The sequence below is a fragment of the Notolepis coatsorum genome (genome assembly GCF_963971535.1).
Source record: "Notolepis coatsorum genome assembly, chromosome: 3".
NCBI classification, from domain to species: Eukaryota; Metazoa; Chordata; class Actinopteri; order Aulopiformes; family Paralepididae; genus Notolepis; species Notolepis coatsorum.
This window is the reverse complement of record NC_140167.1, coordinates 118,375,206-118,401,600: the sequence shown is the minus strand read 5'-3', so window position 1 is coordinate 118,401,600 and position 26,395 is coordinate 118,375,206. Positions and strand designations below refer to the sequence as shown.

The 26,395-nt window shown below is 45.1% G+C and overlaps 1 protein-coding gene across 2 annotated transcripts in view; it reads right to left on the bottom strand.

Moving 5' to 3' along the window:
- The window catches only part of gcc2 (GRIP and coiled-coil domain containing 2), a 67,519-nt gene that overhangs the window by 17,656 nt on the left and 23,468 nt on the right, over positions 1 to 26,395 (bottom strand). For both annotated transcript variants that reach the window (XM_084310727.1, XM_084310726.1), the window contains 8 exons: positions 26,028 to 26,132; positions 23,125 to 23,287; positions 20,763 to 20,863; positions 18,243 to 18,320; positions 16,664 to 16,801; positions 15,097 to 15,215; positions 13,188 to 13,364; positions 2,669 to 2,877 (listed from right to left, as the gene is read on the bottom strand). In XM_084310727.1, coding sequence (XP_084166853.1) covers positions 2,669 to 2,877; positions 13,188 to 13,364; positions 15,097 to 15,215; positions 16,664 to 16,801; positions 18,243 to 18,320; positions 20,763 to 20,863; positions 23,125 to 23,287; positions 26,028 to 26,132 — 1,090 coding nt within the window. The remainder of the gene's footprint in view (positions 1 to 2,668; positions 2,878 to 13,187; positions 13,365 to 15,096; positions 15,216 to 16,663; positions 16,802 to 18,242; positions 18,321 to 20,762; positions 20,864 to 23,124; positions 23,288 to 26,027; positions 26,133 to 26,395) is intronic.

Below are 26,395 nucleotides of genomic sequence, written 5' to 3'. Positions count from 1 at the left end.
TTGTATCTTTTTGAGACCTCTTAAATAAAAAAAAGTGCATTTTTATTTAATTTCCTGCAGAGTAGCCAGCTAATTCCTTGCATCACCACGGGAGGGCACTAGTGTGAAACCTCTGCTCACATTGTGCCCAGCCATGATGAACAGAGAATAACACCAATAGTGTGAATAAAAAGAGATGGGATGAGGTGAGAGAGATGAGTGAGTGAGTGAGTGTGTAGGTGAACAAACACTATTGGTATTGAAAAAAGAAAAAAAATGGACTGAGTCCAATACTGTGTGTGTGTGTGTCTGTGTGTGCATGTGTGTTAGCAGTAGTATGCCACTAATGGCCAGTCTCTCCAGATGCCACAGTGAACAGAGTGCCGCCCAGAGAGGCAGGACTAAAGCTGGAGACTCACACAAACACCTGGATATGCTCAGATGATTCACACGCACACGGCCACACACGCACACACAGACACAGACAGCATGGCTGAATTCCATGCGACTGTGAGGGCAGCTGTGTGGGAGGTGATGAATGAGCTTCCAATGTTGGTCTTTACTCAGAAACCCATTCTAACAACAACCCCCTCTCCTCCTCTGTTCTTTATACATCTCTCCATCTCTCCATTATCCCCCCCATCCCCAAAACTCAAGACAGATAGATAGATAGAGTCTTGGAACACTTGATACATCTCTCAACATGAGCCGCTGTGCACCACCACCATCACTGGAACTTGCCGTTATTCTCCCCAACCTTCTGGAGTTCATTAGCAAGACGGATGTGTGTGAGAGGCTTCAGAAACTCCACTAACAGTCATAGGATGTGCAGACTAATCCATTAGTTGATTTCATCGACAAAAATTGTAAAATATGAGTTTTCCACATGCAATTATACGGAACAATATCTTTAAATCTAGTGCTTGCCAGAGATGTGGTTATCATTTTACAGGAAATAACTCACAAAAGCATACGAATCGATTGGTGGATTAATTGACTATGGGGGGCTAGCCCTAGTGGAAGGATCAGGAAGTAGCGTGAGAGAAGTTGTTGCTATGGTGACATTTGAACAAAAGGCCCAATTCGTCTTATGCACCTCGCCGCCATATTGGTCAAGTCTGATGTAATGTGAGGTACGGGATGAGGAAGTGTCCGTTCACTTCAATGTTAAAACATAGTTATAAAAATGCCACTTCAAGAACCAAAATAGTCAAAACAACAGTCAGAATACATGGATTTATAATTATAATTATAAACTCATGATTACCTGGCTCCGATTGTTTTTCTCCGGAATAGTTTTTAGTGTATTTGAAATACATGGAAGTGAATTAGTCATCAGCTCATTTAAATGTGTTCATAGCGATTTATGAAAATACATGTGGTGAATATGTGTAACTCCTGAGGTAGGAAGTACACCTACTGCCAAGGCAGACACTCTTTAGGAAGCCATTTTCCAAGATATTATTGATCCAAGGTACGGAGGGATATACTTAATCTCAGAAGTGTTTTTAATGCATATTAAAAGCATTTTATGACCACAGATCAATCCGGAGGCCATTGTCCATATTCACATGGACTCCCAATTAGAAACTGGCCCCGGTAAATGTCTAACCCCAAACCCCCCACCCACCCACCCAAACCCCTCCAATGTACAGTTTCTTCCCCTTCGAATGTATATATTTTTTTTATGATCTCTTTCTAATAAACAGTACTGTATATTGTGTATATGTCTTGTATGTCATAAATGTTGTGATGAAACAGTACTGTATATCATTATGTCATAAATGTCTTGATGAATTGAAAATGGGAAACCCTGATGTAAACAAGACGAAAGTCTTTTTCTGGTCTGCATCCTCTTAACAATTGTTTGTATTGAGCAGTACTGTATTGTACCCATTCTGCAATCTGTTAATAAAGTTTTCAATCAATCAATCAAACTTCCCAACCTGGGCATGACATAAGAGCAAAATGGCCGCCTTGTGAATATGGTCAATTAGTGATGGAGGGACCTGGCAGTACGGGAAGAGATTGGGGGGAAAACATGTCATTGTGGTAAGTGATCTTTGAGACATAACTCATACATCGACAAACACACATCCAAAGCTTCTGCATGCAGGTGCGTCATAATGAAACATCTGCTCTTGTACAACACTGCTTTATTCATAGATTACCTTGACTGATGTTTGTGTGGACAGAAACTGTATAGTGTCATATTTTAAGAGTAACATGCAGGATTTCCTTACACTTTCATTGTGGAAGTGTGTGTGTTTTTTTTTTAAATGGGAATCATGCTTGGGTACTTCTCTCAAAAGATCTTTTATTTAAATACAATTCTGTCTCTCTCTCTCTGTCCGCCCGTCTCTTCAACTCTTACTTTCCTTCCATCACCTCCTACCCGTCCCCTCTCCTTTCATTCACTGCACCAGCCTATCAACGTCCGTCCGTCCGTCCATCCGTCTGTCTGTCCTCTTCACTCTCACCTTTTTTTCTCCACACCTTAGTTGGTGAACTTGGCCAATCAGCATAATCATAGTTTTCACCCAACACCCTTTACCTCAGTGGAGACCTCATGTCCTAAAATAGAGATAATAATACCTTTTCTGCGCCAAGTATTCCCCAACTATGGCGTGGGGAAAATGTACTCTTCACCTTCTACTCATCTCCCTTCCTCAACCCCCCCAGCCCTTACTGCTCTGGCTCTGCAGGATGAAGAGCTGTTCCTCCAGGCGTGTCAGCTGTCCCTGCAGGGTCTCCACGGTGGCACGGTGTTCGTCCTGCAGCCTCCTGACCTGCTCCCTAAAGCCCTGCCGCTGGCTCTCTACCTGGGACCGCAGGTCCGCCTGGGCCTGGGCCTGCTCCGACCGCACAGCCATGTTCTCCGACTGCAGAGAGAGGAGTCTGGAGGAGGGAGAGGGACGGGTTAGAGGGGGGCATCTAGGTGGAAGAGCTCATGTTCATCTCTGTAGGATTCTTTTAAAACTCAAATGCAAACACATGTCCCCACAAACACACACCATGTCTGAATTAATTCTTTTTATTTTTTAGACTCATTCACAACTTGATAAGCTAACAACTAGTCATCCTGGACAACGTTTAGCTGGGTGAGAGACCCCCATGGATGGTGGCCACACACACACACAAAACATGAATATGGTGTTAATTACAGCTCAGTGAAATGATGTAGATGAAATAGTGATTGGTATTTTACCTCTACATCATTTCACTGAGCTGTAACACAACACAAGGACTCAGTGTCCTCCGATGCGGGTCACTGGAGGACAAATTCAAACATATTAACTCTGAATAACTGTAAACTAAGGCCATGTCCACACGTATCTGGATCTTTTGCAAAACGGATATTCTCAGGCTCTGTTTAAAAGAAAATCCTCGCCCACACGACAGTGTTAAAAAAAAGAAAACTATCCAGACGCAAACACATAAAAACATATAAATTGCTCCAACAAGCATGCGGGCCAGTAGGTGGCGATAAGCGATATCTCAAATACCATAGCGGTACCGCGTGGACAGGACGACTGAGAAACGATAGAAATTGTCCATTGGTTCACCCAGCCCACGTGACCATTCCTAGCATTTCCATTGGCTATATTGACATACATAGATGATAAATAGATAGATATAGCGGAGGATTACACCCCTTCCTGACAGGCAGCGACGCGAGCGAGCGTGATTGCGAAAATGATTAAAATGTATTCGTTTCAATCAGACTATCCTGATCTGCCACGAGCAACAGCGAACTGAGCAGCGATGTCGTTCCCCCCTCAAATATTCGCTCGCTGTGTCTCTAGTTGAGCGATTACGCGTCCGAGTCCCGCCCCTAAACACTTTTTATTGGTCGAGAATCGCAGGCTGCTTTGCCCCGTTCCTGGTAACACACACACACACACAGAGATACACTCGGACACGCGCCGCGTCATATCAGGACAGTGTCGCGCGCGATTTCGTCTCCAGTTCGCTCGCTCGCTCGCTGCCTGTCAGGAACCGGTGTTAGATGCGGTCGAGAGGAAACAACCAATCTAGATATGTCATGATTCAATGCTTTACTTCTGCGCACTGGGCGACGGAGAGATACAATGTCAATGTTGAGATCACAATCTCCCGAATATGAAACAAAATATGGCAAGGCGCTTATCACAAACTGTTCCAAAGATATTTAATGTTTTGCTAAACATGTCTAGTGTTGCACCCGGCTTTAGACCAAATAGAAAATTCTAAATTTAGTTAATAGACGCCAGACAGAAGAGCATCTGCACCTGATGCGCTGATGTTGTGGATTGAGGATGTTGGCATCACACGTGAGTGGTCCCAGGATGACCTAATAACATTATTAGTTGAATAGTTACTGTACAGGAATTACAGGAATCATTTGAATATATGCGAGTTACTTACGTGAATATAGCTGGCCCGTGGATACAAACAAACCTTCATACGCTAACAGCTCCGTCTTTTAATACACACTTATATTGTTACGAAGGATCAGATTAAACCGAGTATATATATTTATTTATTGATATATATTGAATAGTATTTGTATATCGTTTGATATCCCTTGTATATTCCTTGTACATATACACGGAATATCCCTTTAGCCTACTATAGCCCATAATAGTTCATTCTCCTATTGGACAAAGGACCAGGCGCCAGGGGACCAGCCCCCGGAGCCAAGTTCAAAGTTACCGACAAGACATGTCTGTACTAGCCCCGGCCCTGCCCAGGGATACGGCGACAGAAATGAGAGTGGCACTATTTGTTCACCGTGCATATAAATATAGCGCAGGTGGATACAGAAGTTAGTTAACCTAGTTTGTTACCCACTAAGTGAAGCCTCACCCACGATACGACGTGCGGTGAAGTATGGCCTGTTTGGCCCCAGAATAGCATTGAGACCGCGTGCGAATTAATAACTGAATTGTCAGAGTTTGGCACTGTACCGTCGAGTGCGACGTATTTCTATTAAGTTAATAATAGTCTATTGTGTATGGTGCATCGTGCGGTTAGAGTTCTAAAAGTGACCAGCATCTCCAACGCTTCCTCGTGTTAGCTAGATTCTTATCCAGGCTGGGCCGACCACATGGCGCTTTCATCCGAGGAGATCTAGGCGAGGACCGAATGGACATGTACACTGGATTACCTACCCGACGTCTGCATAGCCCTGTGCGGCTGGAATATATTTGGTACTGTGATTTGTGGAGCGGATAATCGCCGACGCCTGTGAGTGTTGGATTTACCCCCGAGAGGAGTCAAGGTCGAGTCGGCGCTCAGAGAGCCTGAGGCCGCCTAGCTTTCTTCACTGTGGAGCTACAGCCTACAAGAGAACCAAGGTGTATTCGTCTGCGGATCAAGAGTCTATCGCACTGTCTTCTGTACTCGAAGTCTCCCTAGATATCGTTGACCAGACGTTCTACTACCGACAGCTCTCCTACCCCCCCTGCCGGCTTACAACCGGGAGGACCCCTTCCAGTATATCCCGCTATATCATTAAGTGTACCATAGATATAATTCCCTAAGAGCCAGGTTGTATACGTGCCTCCTGCGTAACCAGAGAATGGACATTCAGTGTTGATTTGCCTACGAATACTCATTTGCCTTACAAGTGCAATCAAATGTAATATAAGTATCATATGTACCTTTTGCTCCATTAAATACTTGATTAATACCTTTGACTGGAACCGATTTCATTGTGGGAAGTGTTCATCATATTCATATATTGTGTACTGTATGGCCAGTAGTTAAAGTACATAAAGCGGTAGTGGTTTAATGATACCATACTTATCAATACAGTCAGGGAATTGTACCCCTCAGTTACATATATCATACAGTAAAAGATGGAGCTGTTAATGCGTATAAGGTTTGTGTCCACGGGCAAGCTACAGTATATTCACGTATTCACGTAACTCGCATATATTCAAATGATTCCTGTACAGTAACTATTCAACTAATAATGTTATTAGGTCATCCTGGGACCACTTACACGTAATGCCAACATCCTCAACTATCCACAACATCAGTGCATCAGGTGTAGACGCGGCTCTTCTGGCTGGTGTCTATTAACAAAATTTTGAATGCAGTTTGGCTTTTAACTGAAGCCGGGTGCAACACTAGACATGTTTAGCAAAACATTAAATATCTTTGGAACATTTTATTTTGTTGCGGAATTGGGATATTGTATCTCTCCGGTGAGAAATAAGCGGACAACGCAAATAACGTCACTCGGCACTTAAATAAATCAAAAGCTTGTATTTAACAACCTCAAAAACGTTCGAAACACAGTTTATATTAACTTAATAAATAAACAAAAACGAAAAGTCTACTTATGTCAACGAAAATGTCCAGTAAGCCTAACGTAGGGTTATGTATATAACCAAGTTCTATGAATTCTGGTGACGCTCAGCGTCAGTCTGCACGCACTTCACTTCGTGCACGAGCACTGAATAAAAAATTCCACAATGTACCTTTACATCCCAACATTCGTCTGGCCACACCCCTATCCGCTTACCTTCATAAGCAGGTGTGTGGTCACCTACTCGCCTCCTTCCCAAACTTTCACCACAAGGTGAGATCAAGGGCCGCAGTGGCGTCCTGACGCTGAGCGTCACCAGAATTCATAGAACTTGGTTATATACATAACCCTACGTTCTATTTCATTCTGGCTCCGCTCAGCGTCAGTCTGCACAAGAGGAGCTGAGCGGAAGCCAGAAGCTCGACAAATGTACCCCGCTGAGGCCCCCCACAACCATCAGACCGGGGAGGACCGAGCCCCCCGACCCTCCCTAATGGAGGATACCCTCCCTATTGGTACTGCTCCAACACACCAGGGAATCAACCACCCTCTTGGTACCACATACGGTGGTTGTTCCTATAACCCCTCAAGAAAAAAGGGTTATGCCAGGCCTACGGTTTCAACGAAACATTACTTCGGACCGGGCCCGGCGGCTCGGGAAGCACACAGGGTTACCAGAGGAGGTCCAGAAGACCACCCCAACAGCTCCCTCTTCGCCATGCGTGAGAGAGGAGGGAAAGAAAGGAGAACCAGCCCCTTATAATAGTGGGACATAATAATGGGGACATTAACGTGTGTTGTCGGGCCCTATAAATAAATTTGATTCGATTTGATTTAGGTACAACGTGTACCCAACAAAGGGTCTCCATAACGCCTAACCCCGTGACACCCGGGCCGACCCGGCATTTTTCCCCCTGAAAAAAGCACAAGTCCCTCAGGGTACCAGAACAGCAGATCTGCATCCCCGGTGGACAACGGGTTAACTGACCTGGACCAGCGTGACCAGAACCAGTCCCGTGCCCTAAGCACGCCGACATGCCCACTCCAGGAGAGGGGGCAGGAATGCGTGTTGATCTAAAACATGAAAAGAGGGCGCCACCCAGACGGTCCTATTTATACCGCGCTCAGTGGCCCACCCCAAGGGCGTGAGACCCCTCTACCTATGTTCTGATCTATTCCGTTAACATCCCCCAGATATGAACGAGAATCCGTCGAGACCCAGTAACAGGCTCTCGGAAGAGGAAAAAATCCCCCATCCCAGTTGCCCTATAAAAACGCTGTTTTAATAACAAGCAACCAAGGCGTACTAGCCTCCTGCATGATTCTTAACAGAAACACCCAGCACTATGTATGCGTTGGGACCCAAAACATATCAATGGACAGTCTACCCAGACCCCACATTGATCCTTCAAGGCGCCTGGGAGAACGACAAGAAGGTTGTCGTGCTTCATATTCTCCACTCTTTTTTATTAAAAAAGAAAGAAACACCGACTGACATGAATCCCACGTGACGCAGCAGAGGGTAATCTTTTTTTACATTTTTACATCCCGCCACCCTCACCACAGAGGAGAGACAGAACTCCTCAGCGAGACTTCCCACGTGAGCCATAGATTGAAAAGTCATGGTAACATTGAGTCATGTGACCAACCGACTCAAGTTACACGTATATCGAGCGTAGTAGAACAGTAAGTTCCTACGCTCTGCCCCGACAACTTGACAACAACAGACCCTACATACGGGTCTAAACTCACGTAAGCCGTCGTCCAATAGAAACGTGCCTAGTGACGTTTGCTATGACGAGGGGAAACCCAAGACTCAATCGCCTGTGATAGGAAACCCTCCCCCCCCCCCCCGTGCCAAGCTGCCTAACAGCTTGACCCTGACCGAATGAAAAGAGTCCCAGAACCCCCTGACCAATCAGAAGAGGGAGGGAGGGGTTTATCCGGTACCCCCTCACAAGCCCAACCCTCGCATATGACAACAACAGCCATATGATACCTTCAGTAGCAATGCCAATGAATAGCGCAAGCTAATTCAATGCCCGCTAGCCACAGACAAATCTGTGAACAGGGTTTATAGCAAGGCCAAGTTGTGTATGTGTGAACCCGACACCCGTATCTATGTTGCAAGACACAGAAGAATCTGATAGAGACGAGAGAGAGAGCGGCTGAGCCGTGATACGTTTTCATACGAGCATTACTGCAAACCAACACAATAGTGTTGCAGCTCAATATCACTGTTTAAGCAACAGAGCACACAACTAACCTCTACTGTTACAAAGGATCAGATTAAACCGAATATATATATTTATTGATAGATATATATTGCATAATATTTGTATATCGTTTGATATCCCTTGTATATTCCTTGTACATATACACGGAATATCCCTTTAGCCTAGTACAGACCATAATATTTCATTCTCCTATTGGACAGCGGTCCACAGGCGCCAAGGCCATGCCTCCAAAGTCAGGTTCAAAGTCACCGCCGGGGACATGCCTGGACAAGAACGGTATTGCGCAAGGATATGAGACAGGAATAAAGCTGGTACTAGTTTATTCACCTAAGCGTATAAATACGGCGCAGGTGAATACAGAAGCACTTAGTCAGAAGTCTTAGTAACTAAAGTTGAAGCCTCACCCACGATACGACGTGCGGTGAAGTATGGCCTGTTTGGCCCCAAATAGAGCATTGAGACCGCGTGCGAATTAATAACTGAATTGTCAGTTTAACGCTGTGCCGTCGAGTGCGACCTATTCTATTAAGTCAGTAATAGTCTATTTGTGTATAGTGTATCGTGCGGCTAAAGTTCTACAGTGACCAGCATCACCAACGTTTTCCTCGTATCAGCTAGAGTGCTTATCCAGGCTGGGCTGCTTATCATGGCGCTTTCACCCGAGGAGCCCTAGACGAGGACCGTGTGGACATGTACACTGGATTATCTACCCGACGACTGCATAGCCCTTTTCGGCTGGATTATATTTGCTTTTGGTCCTGTAATTAATGGAGCGGAGAATCGCCGACACCCACAAGTGTGTGGGATTTACCCTGTGAGGAGCCACGTCGAGTCTGCCCCTCAGAAGCCTGAGGCAGGCTAGCTTTCTTCCATGTGGAGCTACATGCTACGGAGAACAGCTGTATTCGTCTGTGGATCAAGATCTTATTGCACCGTCTCCTGTACTCGGAGTCTCCTTATCATCGTTGACCCAGACTCTACTACCGACAGATCCTCTACCCTTGCTGGCTTACAACCGGGGGGACCCTTCCAGTATCTCCCGCTATATTACTAGTGTACCATAGATATAATTCCCTAAGATTCAGGTTGTATGATTACCTCCTGCGTAATATGAGAATGGACATTCGTTATTGATTTGCCTACGCACATTCCTTTGCCTTATAAGCGCATTCAAAGTGAAGTAAAGTAAAGTATATTATGTACCTTTTGCTGCAATAAATACTTAAATACAGCTTTGTGTGGAACCGATTCATTGTGGGGAAGTGTTCATCATTAGATACCTGTGTACTGTATGGCCAGTAGGAATGTACATAAAGACGGTAGTGGTTTAATGATACCATACTTATCAATACAGTCAGGGAATTGTACCCCTCAGTTACATCTACCTTTATGTGAAGATTCAGGTCGAGACAGAAAAAAACCCTTTTTCAACCGAGTGTAGGCTGCAGGCCTTGCTTAAGCTCTAACATGAAAGTAACGTCTAGCCCTCCTATCAAACCCATACTAGCGAAAGATTCACACGTTGCATCCCCATCATGTTTGGTGAATAAACACAGTTTGTTAACAAAAAATACAGTCCCCCTTTAGGAGGGACTCTTTATTTTCCAACAAAAATCATAGAGGGGCCGGGAAGGGAACAGGGGGGGACCACAGAGGGAAAAAGTCAATGAAGTTAGCGACGCCTGCCACGAGCCGCTCGGGGCTTTCCACCCCGTGGAGCCCCGGAGGGACGGTAAACAATCGGCGGCTGGTCTCGACGATCCCTACCGTCACCTCCGGGCGTAGATGGGCCGGCTGCAGTGGCGGAGGCGCCCTCTCTCCTCCTGGCCTTCTTTGCCGAAGGTCCAGCAGTGGCAGTAGCGGCGGCCACGGCGGAGGAACCTCGACGACGCGGCGGCCGTCTGGCTCCACCGGCAACATCGGGCGGGAGGAATTTGAGGCTGGAGCACGGAGCGCTCCTCCTGCATCTCCCTGCAGGTTGAGGTCATCAGCTGCAGTGCCGACCCGAATAGTCCAGCCTCGGAGAGGGGTGCCGTCAGAAGGGGAGTCCTCTTCTTCTCCGGCACACGCGCCTGCTCCAGCCAAAGGTGGCGCTGGATCAGAGTGGCCAGGGCGCGCACTTTCCCAGCGGCTATAGCCTGCGGCTGAATCAGATGCAGGATGGCTCCTGCCGACTGGGCGAGCTGATCATGCTGTAAATCAGTCAGCTCCGTGCCGCCCGTCAATATCCCGGACATGAATCTCGCCAGCTGCGCGATGTTAGACGCGGCAGCTAGAGATTGTGTTCCGGTGATAAATGACTGGTCGCTCCAAAATGCCAACCGCCTCGCAGATTTCCCTTGGGGAACCGGCTTCCGTAACGGCTCCGACACCACCTCAGGACAAAGGAGCGCCGCCATCGGCCTATCAAGCCGTGGCACGCACTCCTTCATGCCGTCTACCAAACCCGCCACCCGCGTGACTTGCATGTAGGCGGGAGTAAGGCCCATGATGTGGGAGACCACCTGGCCCTGACAGACGTAGGCCGCCATTGAGGGGAAAAATGGGTAGACAATGTCCACCCCTCTCACCGGGTGACGTTGCCATAGATGACCTATGAGATCGTCAGGGACAGGAACAGGCAGTGGCTGCGGCAGCGGCACGCCGTTTGCGACTGCCGCCGCCATGAGCTCGGGGAACAAAGCACGCAGTTCCCCCTGCATACTTTCCCCCTCCAAGCCCGCATCCTTCACATGCAGCAGACTACTGGTCAAGGAGCCACATTCTGATGTGGCTGATAGCAGGGCATCCCGCCGCCGAGTCGGAGGTTCTAACCCAACATCCGCGGACGAGGAACCCCAAGGAGACATCTCACCCCCCTCCAGTGTTACCTGGACGAGCGGGGGACATGTCTCCACCGGGCCTTCAAACAAGAACCCGTCCGCCTCTATCATGTAGTCCTCCATGTAGAGACAGACGCATCCTCATCCGGCTCCAGCAACTCACCAAAACCAGGCCGTTCGCGTCTGCAAGCCACCATCTTGCGACGGGAGCGAGCTGACGCAAAAAGTTTGTGTCTCAAATCCCCCGCAACCAAAGGAGCCGGCCGCCCAACAGCGGACGACTCCCCGGAAGCAGAGGAACCAGAGCCGGAACCAGGCCATCGCACAGGAGACGGCACTGGTGCACCAGCTCCTTGGAGAGGCAAACTACCCATCGGACGCCTACCGGGCGTGGCTGCCGACCAGGAGAGAGGCCTCAACCCCGCTCCAAGACGCACGACAGAGGCGGCAATGGAGAACCGCTGGTGAAGAGTGGCGTTGCGAGCGCGACCCTCCGAAGTAGACATTATGACTTAGCTTTTTTCTTTCGAAATATATGAGAGAAGAAAAAAGCAAGAAAAAATGTAAACACGTCTCAACTTTCTTCAGCTAACAACCTCGTCAAGTGTGGGATCTACCGAAGGCACTTCCTTGTGGTGAAAGTGAAGAAGGAGGCGAGTAGGTGACCACACACCTGCTTATGAAGGTAAGCGGATAGGGGTGTGGCCAGACGAATGTTGGGATGTAAAGGTACATTGTGGAATTTTTTATTCAGTGCTCGTGCACGAAGTGAAGTGCGTGCAGACTGACGCTGAGCGGAGCCAGAATGAAATAGAACTAAATAACAGATACATCTCCATTACACGCAAGCAGCGTCTGATGGCCGAATCTGTCAGACGGCACTGGAGTGGAGTAGATATACAGTACTACTGTTACATCCAGACATTTATGATACAAGATATACAAATATACAGTATTACTTAAGAGGCAGAGATCAATAAAAGAAAATATATACATTCGAGGGGGAAGAAACTGTACATGGTGGTATTTCATTCTGCCATTTCAGCACCAGGCGCTGTCCATCGTTATTACCTCCATGCGCTTCAAGGCTACGGGCGCCTATTGCCATAGAACAACAGTCTGAGCATGCGTAGTGACCTGTGACGTCATCGTTTATCTAGACTATGCGTTTACTGTGGCTACACGGATCCACTGAACCGATATTTTGATCTTCACTTTCAAATGCATTTTCGAAAGTCTCCGTTTATGTTTCTGAAAACACCGTTTACGTGAGGATGAAAGGCCCAAACGTGGAAGAAAATGTGCGTTTTGCAAAAGATCTGAATTCGTGTGGACATGGCCTAAATTAATGTGTGGTAAACTGTTTAGAGCTCTGCAATATGTGTGAGACTATGTGACCCTTTAAGACCAGATAGGACAGAACATGCAGGCACCTCAAGAGATCACCAGGTATCTCATGGTTTAATGGTTTAATTAAGGTCAGGTGTGAGGTCCAATGAGATTAAAGGAACACAAAAACATAGAACTGCAAGCTAGCCTAGCTTAGCACAAATTAATGGACCCAGATACGGACCAGCTAGCCTAGCTGTTGGCCAAAAACACCTCTCCCGGAGTTTTAAGCTGGGCTAATGGTCCGTATCCGCTTCTATTAATTAGTGCTAAGCTGGGCTAGCTTGCAGCCAGATAGCTTTCTACTGAACGCACAGAGGAAATTTGTATCTTTCATCTTGTCCAACTATGGAGAAAATGTTGGCATGTTCATTTAAGGTTAAGGTGGGTTTAAACTAGAGATACCATGTTTTTTAGAGAGTCCCAACAGCTGAACCCCTGGCCGCAGACCCGCAGACCCACCTCTCTCGGAGCTCGGCCTCCTTGCTGACGGTCTCCTGGAGGATCTTGTTGTGTCGGTCCAGCAGGGTGTCGTGTTCCGTCTGGAGCTGCTGCAGCTCCGCTGTGCTGCTCTGGAGGCTCTGCTGGCTGTCGCCCAGCCTGGCTCTCTGCTGCTCCACCTGCAGCACCAGCTGCTCCCTGGGTCACACACACACACACACACACACACACACACACACACACACACACACACGTTAGACATTAACAGGGCTGTCCCCTCTCAGTAGTTTAGTCGCTTAGTTGCTAGGTTTGGTCTCAGTCGATAGAGTTGTTAGTCGATGAGTTGTTTTTCTTGTGTCTTAAGAAGAAGAAGTCTTTATTTGTCATGCAGATTTTTTAACACACACACACACACATGCGATGGGCGACCCACAGGAACACACACACACACATGCACTGAGTCGCTGATGAAATGTTCTCTGCACTTCCCATCCCGTCCTCCTTTCCCCCTCAAGGGCAGCCGCGCCCGGGGACCAATCCAAGTGCTCCTGTCCGTCTTCGCTATGGACGCGGCAGCGTTAGCGATCTGTTGTGCATGTTTTTCCATTGGGTTTATCTTATTGGGAGGGGAAACCCTTGCGAGCACAGGGAGAACATGCAAACTCCACACAGAAAGGCCCGGGAGATACCCCACCTGGGTAACTGGCAACAGGACAATCTGGCATCTCTGGTAAGTACTATGTTTAAAACGGGCCCTTCTTATCTTGTCTCATCATGCTCTGAGGAAGGCTTTTGCACACATCAGCCTGATGTGGCCATTAAAGGGGACATGCATTGCTATTCCTAGCACTATTTGGGCAACTTTACACAATTCCTGTGAGTCTATGGAAGACATCTGTAAGGTTTATTAAAAAAAGAAAAAATCATTGTTTTATATTTCTAATGGAGTACTAAAAAGCATAATTTTCCAGCGTCAGGATTTCAGCCTGTTATTGGCTGGGCTCCGCCCATAAGCACTTTCAGTGACAGCGTGATACATACGAGAGAGAGAGAGAGAGAGAGAGAGAGAGAGAGAGAGAGAGAGAGAGAGAGAGAGAGAGAGAGAGAGAGAGAGAGTGAATGAAAACTTTATTTAACAGATTGCAGAATGGGTACAATACAGTACGGCTCAATACATACAATGTTAAGGGGATGCAGACCTGAGAAAGACGTTTGTCTTGTTTCCATCAGGGTCCCCCCAGAGACAGAGAGAGAGAGAGAGAGAGAGAGAGAGAGAGAGAGAGAGAGAGAGAGAGAGAGGATGTCCCTGACACACACGCAGTCAAGTTTGTGTATGCGTGTGTCCCCGACGAGGGAGAGATGCGCACACACACTTCTGCAGTCCCTCTCTCTCTCCCTCTCTCTATCTCTCTCCCTCTCCTCGCTCGCCTGTCAAACCCCGTTTGAGGAAGTGTCGGGTTACACTATGCCTACGTCCCCGACACACACGCAGTCAAGCTCTCTCTCCATCTCTCTCTCTCCCGCTCGCTGTTCTCTGCCTGTCAAACCCTGTTTGGGGAAGTGTCGGTTTACAATGAAAATACTCCACCAGCGCATTGTGATGTCACGTTGCGAGTCAAATCAGAATGACCTAATTAACTGGAGCAGGAAATGGTCTGACCTGAATGAGAGCAATCCGCCAATATGGTATTTAGAGACACAGACACATTGATACCAACTCCTATTACTATAAAACAATGCTAGACACTGAAAAAAGCCATTTATAATGCATGTCACCTTTAAATAAAAACGGTAAAACTGAGTTGAAGTCTTGTTTTGGGAGTCTTTTGGGATGCTGTCATTTCCGTGTTGTCCCTGTATTCTTTGTGACTTATAGTACATATACCTCACATACACATGTACATGAGTCCTCATACACATGTGTTCTTACCTCTCCAGTTTCCCGGTGTCTGCTTCTCCCTGCGTGCTGCTCTTCTTCTGCTGTTTGAGGACGTTGTGGACGCGAACCTTATAGCTCTCAAACTCTGCTGCTGTTGACACAAGCTCAGCCTGGAAGACACACACATACACACATGCTTAGAAATACAGCATGAACACACGTACACACATCAACACATGCTTAGAAATACAGCACAAACATAAACACATACACACATCAACACGTGCTTAGAAATACAGCACAAACATAAACACACACTAAACACCTCACTACACGAGCCACAACTGGAAGAGATTCCACTCTAATGTGAAGCTTGTTAAATCTTTCCATTTCCACATAAAAAAAAAAAGGTTACGCTGAAAATATGAACCAGTCTATTTATAGGCCCTTTAATCATCCTTATTAATGCTTACCGCATGCATATGTGCATGTATGTGTGTATTGTGTGTGTGTGCATGTGTGCATGTGTGTGCGTAAAACTGCCAATGTCATGTCTCTTAGGGGGAAGGCCCAACAGCTCTTCCTACTTTGTGGTACTGGGCTGTACCATTTATCATCCACCATTAGTCCCATGGGGGGGGGGGGGGGGGGGGGGGGGGGGGGCGTGTATGCCTCATTGGCTACCCCCCCTGCAAATGACATTTGGTTTCAGCCATTTAGCAAGGCTGCACTCTCACACAGAAACGGATGGAAAATCCATAGCAGTATTTCCAACATGGATGGGCAGCTGGGAAGGTGTATGATCGCAATGAGGGGATGAGGATGAGAGCGAGAGAGTATAGGACAGGCAATGGGGAGAGGGATGAGAAATATAGAGAAAGAGAAAGAAAAAGAAGAGGGATGGACAGGGAGAGTGCTCCTCTTATAGTCAGACTGATGGATTGTCCTCAGGGGTATGACCTAACAGAGACAGAGTGTGTGTGTGTGTGTGTGTGTGTGTGTGTGTGTACCTTGGTAGTATCAGCATCTTCTTGCTGTAGTGTGTTGATATGGTGTGTGTGTATACCTTGGTAGTATCAGCATCTTGCTGCAGTGTGTTGATATGGTGTGTGTGTGTGTGTGTACCTTGGCAGTATCAGCATCTTGCTGCAGTGTGTTGATATGGTGTGTGTGTGTGTGTGTGTGTGTGTGTGTGTGTGTGTGTGTGTACCTTGGTAGTATCAGCATCTTGCTGCAGTGTGTTGATATGGTGTGTGTGTGTGTGTGTGTGTGTGTGTGTGTACCTTGGTAGTATCAGCATCTTGCTGCAGTGTGTTGATATGGTGTGTGTGTGTGTGTGTGTGTGTGTGTGTGTGTGTGTACCTTGGTAGTATCAGCATCTTGCTGCAGTGTGTTGATATGGTGTGTGTGTGTGTGTGTACCTTGGCAGTATCAGCATCTTGCTGCAGTGTGTTGATATGGTGTGTGTGTGTGTGTGTGTGTGTGTGTGTGTGTGTGTGTGTGTGTGTGTACCTTGGTAGTGTCAGAATCTTGCTGTAGTGCTGTAGTTCCAGCGACGTTGGGTTTCATGAAAGGCGCTATAGAAATTTGATTTATTATTATTAGTGTGTGTGTGTACCTTGGTAGTATCAGCATCTTGCTGTAGTGTGTTGATGCGATGCTGCAGGGAGCCGATTGTCCTCTGCTGCTGTTCAGACACACTCCTCAGCTGCTCCTGAAGCCTGTGGCGCTCCGCCGTCAGCTCACACACCTGGATCTGAACACACACACACACACACGCACACACACCTCTCTCAGAAAATATCAAGAGCAGGTAACCTACTCATATCGATTTATGAGGTTACTATATAGCAGGGGTAGGCAACCCTAGGCACGCGTGCCTGCATGCCTGCACGAGGGGGCATTTTCATAGGCACAGGGGGCAGCATACAAAATAAAAATAAAGAAAATTTGCACTGTTGTCGCATTTATCTTGTTGAAATCCTCCCACAGGTTCTTTTTACTACCACATATTTAATTGAGACCCTTTATTTGTTTATTATTTCAATTTAGCTGGAAATACATTGCTACATCATTCAGTAACATTTGCAAAGCCTTATAACAAAAACATTATTACGGTCACCATTGTGACCAGTGGGATTAATCAACACATTTTATTATTTATTTTTCTATTTCATTGAACATTGCACATGTTAAAAGCCATTTTTTTTACTCAAAATGTGAGTATTACCAAGTCAACTTGTGTTCTTAAAACAATGACAATAAACATAGTTTTATTAGGTTGAAATAATGTGGTTGTGTACTTGTTTTTCTGTTAACTTATTATGGATTGAAAACTGAAAACCTTAATGCACAGTAACTGAAGTCAATATTTTTAAGTTCTGGTAACTTATTATTATTTTTCTTTTACAGTGTAGTCTTGCGATCAATCAAAACTTATTTACACGATATACCTCACATTCACCCTCCATTCACATCCTGGTGTTCTCCATTAGGCCTATAGGTGGAGCTATGACAGCACACGTACAGTACACACACCGATGGTGTGTGATGTGTCCAAAAATGAATGGGCAAATGTGAGTGAAATGGTCGCACTGTATGCAGCTGTTTGTCTGCATTGCATCCCCCCCCCCAACTCAGATTTAAGGTTGATACAACCATCATAATAATATTGTTAATAATAACAATAACAATAATGATGTAATAATGTAAAAATTATCATTAAAAAGACCTGATTATGAGAATTTTTTTTTCTTCGATGCATGGAATATTGTTGAGGCACACTAGTTACAACTATATTTCAAACAGGCACTCCATGTCAAAAAGGTTGCTGACCCCTGCTATATAGGTACATAAAGAATCATTGACCTTAACCAGGATATGAGCAACTAGGAATGCTAAAATTAGGAATACTTTGTAAACCCACTCCTTGTTGGTAAAGTGTAGGAGCTAACCTGTAGGTCCTAGACTAGACTAAAGTGTAGGAGCTAACCTGTAGCTCCTAGACTAGACTAAAGTGTAGGAGCTAACCTGTAGGTCCTAGACTAGACTAAAGTGTAGGAGCTAACCTGTAGGTCCTAGACTAGACTAAAGTGTAGGAGCTAACCTGTAGGTCCTAGACCACTAGACTAAAGTGTAGGAGCTAGCCTACGTATAGGTCTTGAAGTGCTAGGGGAGAAGGCTGCTGGTTGTCTTACCTTGGAGCTCTCTAGCTGCTGCTGGATGGCCTCTAGTTCTCCCTTCAGAGATGCCTGCAGTAACATCTGGGAGACCTCCTGCACACACAAACACACACAGTCAGGCATAAAATGAAAATAAATACACACACATGCCAGCATACACATGCATAAACACACACACGGAAATATGTGAACTAGGGGTGGACGGTATAAACGGTATGAATTTGTGCTACGGTATGGATTTTGACTATACCTTCATACCTTGTGACCGGTCATACCTAGTAGACTAGAGCAGCTAGTCACAGCAGTAGCAATGGCGTTAACGTTACTTGACGATTCACTCAACGTTTGCAGTGGTCGTTGCATAGTGTTTAATTGTACTGTGGAGTGTTTCTCCACTTGCTCACGGACCTTGCCATATAGTTTTGGCATCTAATTTTGGCTAAGGAGGCTGAGAGGAGACTTGCTTTAGCGCAGCAACGGGCTAACGTTAGCCGCTAAGCTAATGTTCTAACGTGACTCCGCGGCACCAGTTCCATTAGTGAGGAAAGGGGGGGGGGTGTATATTGATGAGGCTTGGCAACAGAGGTTCAAAGATAACTTCACATTTATTCGCTATTCGTTTCTTTATATCGCTTTATCCGTCGGGCTGCTCCCGTTTGCAACTCTGTGTTGACAATAATGACATCCTGGTGTGACATCATCAACTACGGCAACTTAGGACGCTCAATCCTCAAACTCAAACCTATTACATCACGCTCTCTCACTCTCTACGTTGTCAAACATGTACACTAAAGTTAAGTTATGTTGGAGTTTTATTGTGTTTGAGTTGTTTGAGGGAAAGAAACCTCCTGTCCTGCTGTAGTTTTTATTTTCACTTTGTGCCACTTGATTTGATTGTATTTCATGAAAAAAGTGTTTTTCAGAGATGGAAGTAACTTGAGAAAAGGTTTTGCATTTTTCTATTGCAGTTTGCACAATAAATGTTCTTAAAATACCTCTGTACTATGTGAAATATGTCCTAGTAATACAAGAGTACAGTAATAGCTGCCATACCAGCGGTTTACCCCTTCAGAAGCATTTATATAGACATTTTAAGATAAATGAATATACCGTGATATATACCGTTACCGTCTATGCTTCAAATTATACCGTGATATAAATTTTAGACCATACCGTCCAGCCCTAATGTGAACTCACACAGGAAAACACAACACATAAGTGTGTCCACATACACAAGTATAATATAAACATGTGCACACAGAAAGAGGGGAAAAGATTAAATATACACACACATCTATTCATTAAGTATTCCTAGCAGTTTCAAGGCCTCCCGCTTACATGCCCACACATGGTTGCATAATACTATTTACATTCATTAGAGAGGGTAATGTTACAATAGACAATCCTCTGGGACACACACACACATTTTCATGTGCACATGCCATAGATTTACATTCATTCCCTCACTTCTTACACCAACCCGATCAGCGTTATTTAGTGAGAGGACCTGCCAAAATGTCCTCACATTAACACATTAACTGCCACGCTTATATCCATCAATGTTTGATCACTGCCAGCACTGTAAGTCTATGGAGATGTTTACCTTCTTTGCAGGGCTATAACTTTTTAAATTGTATTGCTAAATTGACATTACTATGGCCCATTCAACATCGATTATCTATTGTTCAGGATGTAGGAACGTTTTACTTTTTCATTCACACATTCATACGAAAATACCGTCTAGAATATAAATATGTTTTTATCGTTTTCTGCAGTAATTCCTAGAACGTGATATATAGGCATAAATATTAGATTATCAAATGCCGTTTGATACCGATCGATGCTATATAAAAAATGTCAACTGTACATGGTCCTAAACGTTATGACTGATCATGCGTGGGTGAACGGGGCGGGGGGGGTCGTTTATAATTCCGTGATCGTCGTTAAATGCTTCATGTAGTATGGGTGATATATAGATCAGAGCAGTTTGTATGGTTAATAATAAACAAAAACGCTGAAACTCATGGCAGCCTCCTCTTAGCGTTGGGCGATGATACTGGAGCAAACCGATCCCAGTTATGTGATGGGGATCGAGGCGATCCATTTCCGGTTTGTATAATAATAATAACAGCCCAAATCATGTGGATTATTGAGTTATGGCAGCAATCCATATCCACGGTGTGTGGCTAGAGTCCTGGGATGATAAACGAGTGGCCGGACGGATTTAGGGGACGGACCGAGCTCCAACGGGCATATCCGGTTTGGCAACTCGCCGATCAGCCACCAGGTGGCAGTATTGAAGCGTTGCAGAGTTGTGCCGGCTCAGACAGCATCAGACAAGGATCTGTGAGTGAAATATGAATACCATGGCGAAAATATGAAATATGATCAGAATAACGTCGTACGCTGTGATCTGGCAGAATTCGCATGAACTTGAAACCCGTTCTATGATGTTATTGGCGGAGAAAGTGTTAAAGGCGGTTTGTCAAGTCGGTTCTCCCAAATATAGTTAAACAAGTAAGCACACACACAGACCTGTTTCTTGGCGTCAGCCAAGTCCTTCTTGGTCTTAACCAGCAGCTGTTTCATCTTGGAGGTTTTCTCCTCCCCCTGGTCCAGCTGGCACTTCAGAGACTCTGGAGAGGGAGAGGGGGAGAGAGGGAGGGAGGGGGAGAGAGAGAGAGAGAGTGAGAGAGAAAAAAAAGATAACACAGTGTATAACGTTTTATATATCCCCAAGCATACCCCACATTTAGCATAAAACACCTGACAATTGCATACCCAAAGTAATTTGCGATTTATTATACTTATAGCATACAGTTTGTTGCATTAATGGAATTATAAAGCAACTAAAAGAAAAATGTTGACTTTTTATTGCTGTTTTTACCCGTTATAACAATGGAAAACCTCAAACTCTTATGAAGAGGAGAAAAAATACTGGCTGTGTAGACCTACTTTGAAATAAAACACAGAAAAGGAGAAAACACACTGGTGTCTGTAGACCTACTTTAAAATAAAACCCTGAACTATGCTATCTATAAAATAAAAAGTAAATGTTTCGTTGTTCGCAAATTTCGCACCACATATCAGGCATACAGGTACAGTAAGCCTGCATCGTTAGTCGTGAAAGCAAATTAATGTGTCCACGCTGAATTAAACCCTCTATTTTCCTCAGACTCCTTTTTTTGGATTTATCCATGGTTAGCTTACTGGGGGGTCGGAAACTCAAGATTAGCCCCTTGCAGACGGCAGGGAGAGGCGCGGGGTGTGACGTACTGTATATTTTAGTTGATGAAATATTTTTGTTGACTAAATATTTTAGTTGATGAAATATTTTTTTATTTCAGTGTCACAGTATGACATTGATCTCCAAAATAAGAGAAAAATTTAAATAAAGTAAAATTATTATTTTTAAATTCTTTGGGCCAGGGAGCCGCAGCTGATTGGCTAAAGAGCCGCATGCGGCTCCGGAGCCGCAGGTTGCCGACCCCTGTCCTAATCACTCCCACTAGCATGTAAATATAAAATCTGACAAAGCCCTATTTACACTGTTATTGAGTGTCAACTAGCATGCTAGCAAGTATAGCCAGTTAGCTAGACACCATTAACACTTTCTTCGCCAGGCTTATGTACATCATTATACCATCCTCTGCCAGCTCTATTTGTCTATGGAGAAGTTCCCCTTCTTTGCAGGGCTATAACTTTTTTAATTGTATTGCTAAATTGACATTACTATGGCCCATTCAACATCAAGTATCTATTGTTCAGGGTGTAGCAACGTTATACTTTTTCATTCACATATTCATACTAAAATACGGTCTAAAGTATAAGTATGTTTTTATCGTTTTCTGCAGCTTTCTGCAGGACGTGATTTATAGCCCTAAATGCATTATATTGATGATTGTATACAGTTTGATAGCGATCGGCGCGAGATAAAAAATTTCAAATGGACATGCTTCTAGAAGTTACTACTTATCATCTGATGTTGACCAGATGGGGGGGGGGGTCGTTTATAATTCCGTGGCCAACGTTAGATGATTCATCTAGTGTGGGTGATATGATCATTAGAGCAGTTTGTATCGAACACGTTAAAAAAAAACGCTGAAACTCACCGTAGCTTCCTCGTAGCGTTGGGCGATGAGCGTGGCGCAAAAATATTCCTATTATGGGATGTTGAAATATGCGATCCATCTCCAGGTTGTATAATAGTATATACGTCCAAATCATGTTGTTTATCGAGTTATTGGTAACGGATTGCTATCCATTGTGTCTAGCTCGAGTCCCGGGACTATTGGCGAGTGATCGGACCGAATTGGAATGAGCACCAGCTTCCGTTTCCGGTTTCCGGTTTGGGCGATCCGCCGATCGGCCACCAGATGGCGCTCTTGAACCGTTGGAGAGTTGAGAGGGGATCAACAGTAGATCTCAAGTCTCCGGGGGAGAAATATGATTGCGATCACAGATTTTTGAAATATTGATCTCAATGACGTGTTACGGCGTCATTGGCAGAATGAGCATGGCGGGGAATGACGAGTTTGGCAGAGAAAGTGTTAACTACCGTTGTAAAGCTGTGCGTGGCTGGAGTGTGTTCTGAATAAATGAACGGGAACTCCAATAGCGCTCTGGATTTACGACCGGTCCAGATTGTGCTCTGGTGCTCGGAGTACCAATATAGTGTAGTGTTTGATGGATCTCCTCCATTTACCATATTTTACAGTGGAAAATATATTGTTTGGTGATTATTTTCAAATGATAATAATGTAGAATCTGCAAAAAAAAGAATTAAATAAGAGAGATTGACTGAGGGGAGTGCGCGAATGAGAGAGAAAGAAAAGAGGGAGAGAGAGAGAGAGAGAAATGGAGCATGTGTGAATGATTGAGTGCAATGCATTCCCACCAATCTCCTGGTTAAGTGTGTCCTCCTTCTGGGTGTGTGTATGAATCTGGGCCTTCAGCTCCTCCACATGCGTATCTTTCTCTGACAGTTTGGTGTTGAGCTCTTTGACCAGCCGCTCGTAGTCGGCCATCTCCATGTCCATCAGGGAGCTCTGTTGGGCTTCCTGCAGTGAAGAGACAACAATCTGTGATTCAAAAATCATGATTTTGAAATGAATACAGAAAGCGGATTGCAACATGTCAAGGCTAGTCTGAATTTTTTAATGTTTTTTGTAGTCTTCTACAGTAGCTAGACTCAGACATAACTCAGTAAGGGAAATATCTGGCAAAAGACCATGCAGGCTCCAGAGGACACAGAAGCACTGGATGCACAATTATATACAGAGAAATACCAAACAGCAAAGTCTCTGTAGTGGACCATTATACAGAGAAATACTAAACAGCAAAGTCTCTGTAGTGGACCATTATACAGACAAATACCAAACAGCAAAGTCTCTGTAGTGGACCATTATACAGAGAAATACCAAACAGCAAAGTCTCTGTAGTGGACCATTATACAGAGAAATACCAAACAGCAAAGTCTCTGTAGTGGACCATTATACAGAGAAATACCAAACAGCAAAGTCTCTGTAGTGGACCATTATACAGAGAAATACCAAACAGCAAAGTCTCTGTAGTGGACCATTATACAGAGAAATACCAAACAGCAAAGTCTCTGTAGTGGACCATTATACAGAGAAATACCAAACAGCAAAGTCTCTGTAGTGGACCATTATACAGACAAATACCAAACAGCAAAGTCTCTGTAGTGGACCATTATACAGAGAAATACTAAACAGCAAAGTCTCTGTAGTGGACCATTATACAGAGAAATACCAAACAGCAAAGTCTCTGTAGTGGACCATTATACAGAGAAATACCAAACAGCAAAGTCTCTGTAGTGGACCATTATACAGAGAAATACCAAACAGCAAAGTCTCTGTAGTGGACCATTATACAGAGAAATACCAAACAGCAAAGTCTCTGTAGTGGACCATTATACAGAGAAATACTAAACAGCAAAGTCTCTGTAGTGGATCATAAAGCAAATAAGGAATAATGAAAACCAAAAATATATCCAGCAATTTTTGTCAGAAATGTCCTACTACAAACTCACACCTGGGAGAAGCAAGAGTATCTCAGCTCAGATACACAAAGATGATCTCATTGAGATGTTAGGTAACTGCTAACATCATGACCTTCTTCATCAGGGTATCATAGGACGTGATTAGAACAGGTACCACACAGCCTGTCACACGAGTCAATGACTGATATTTAAGAAATACATGCTTTTTGCACTGGAGCTCTCTGCAACCTGTTTTGAGTGTCTATTTACACCAGCCCGCATCTCATCAAAGCGGATGTGAGTTCTTCCTGTTCTCAGATGTTTAGTGTCAGAAGGAGATCCAATGTGGACATGTGCCAACTGCCAAGCAAGGCCTCCTGGCTGCCACAATGAAAAACATGCTGTGCCACATCTAGGTCTCTCTGCTAATGGAGACACTGTGCCATATCTAGGTCTCTCTGCTAATGGAGACACTGTACCATATCCTGGTCTCTCTGCTAATGGAGACACTGTACCATATCTAGGTCTCTCTGCTAATGGAGACACTGTGCCATATCTAGGTCTCTCTGCTAATGGAGACACTGTGCCATATCTAGGTCTCTCTGCTAATGGAGACACTGTGCCATATCTAGGTCTCTCTGCTAATGGAGACACTGTGCCATATCTAGGTCTCTCTGCTAATAGAGACACTGTACCATATCCTGGTCTCTCTGCTAATGGAGACACTGTGCCATATCTAGGTCTCTCTGCTAATAGAGACACTGTACCATATCTAGGTCTCTCTGCTAATGGAGACACTGTGCCATATCTAGGTCTCTCTGCTAATGGAGACACTGTACCATATTTAGGTCTCTCTGCTAATGGAGACACTGTACCATATCCTGGTCTCTCTGCTAATGGAGACACTGTACCATATCCTGGTCTCTCTGCTAATGGAGACACTGTACCATATCCTGGTCTCTCTGCTAATGGAGACACTGTGCCATATCTAGGTCTCTCTGCTAATGGAGACACTGTGCCATATCTAGGTCTCTCTGCTAATGGAGACACTGTGCCATATCTAGGTCTCTCTGCTAATGGAGACACTGTACCATATCCTGGTCTCTCTGCTAATGGAGACACTGTACCATATCCTGGTCTCTCTGCTAATGGAGACACTGTGCCATATCTAGGTCTCTCTGCTAATGGAGACACTGTGCCATATCTAGGTCTCTCTGCTAATGGAGACACTGTACCATATCCTGGTATCTCTGCTAATGGAGACACTGTACCATATCCTGGTCTCTCTGCTAATAGAGACACTGTACCATATCCTGGTCTCTCTGCTAATGGAGACACTGTGCCATATCCTGGTCTCTCTGCTAATGGAGACACTGTACCATATCCTGGTCTCTCTGCTAATGGAGACACTGTGCCATATCCTGGTCTCTCTGCTAATGGAGACACTGTACCATATCCTGGTCTCTCTGCTAATGGAGACACTGTGCCATATCCTGGTCTCTCTGCTAATGGAGACACTGTACCATATCATGGTCTCTCTGCTAATGGAGACACTGTGCCATATACTGGTCTCTCTGCTAATGGAGACACTGTGCCATATACTGGTCTCTCTGCTAATGGAACAGCAGCAGCTCAAGTGCTATGGGCTAAAATCAGATTCCGAGTGGGCTAGAGGCCAGACATCATATGACTCACTGTGGGGACTCCAATCACTTGATGGGACTGCTCCTTGGAGGCAGTCTGCTCTGTGTGTGTGCGTGTGCGTGTGTAGGTGTGTGTGTGTGTGTGTAGGTGTGTACCTTGCGTAGCTGCTCCAGCTCTTGGGCAGTTTGCTGATATTGCTGCTGCTGCCTACGGAGCTGAGCTGTCAACTCCTCTACCTCCTTCACTGCCAATGACAACTCCTGGAAACACACACACAGAACACAACACACACACACACACACACACAATAGCATCAAGTACATACTGTACTACAACTGCAGAATGGGGACATTATCTTATCTCATCTTAGTCTTCAAGGAGTAGGGCTGATGCACCTCGACACCTGCCGTGTTTCCAGGGGTTCTTGGGTTATTTGTGGTGGTGAGTAAGATACAGTCAGCAATGGAAGAGACTGTTTACACAACAGCAACACTGCTCATATGTTTTACATCAATGTGGTGAA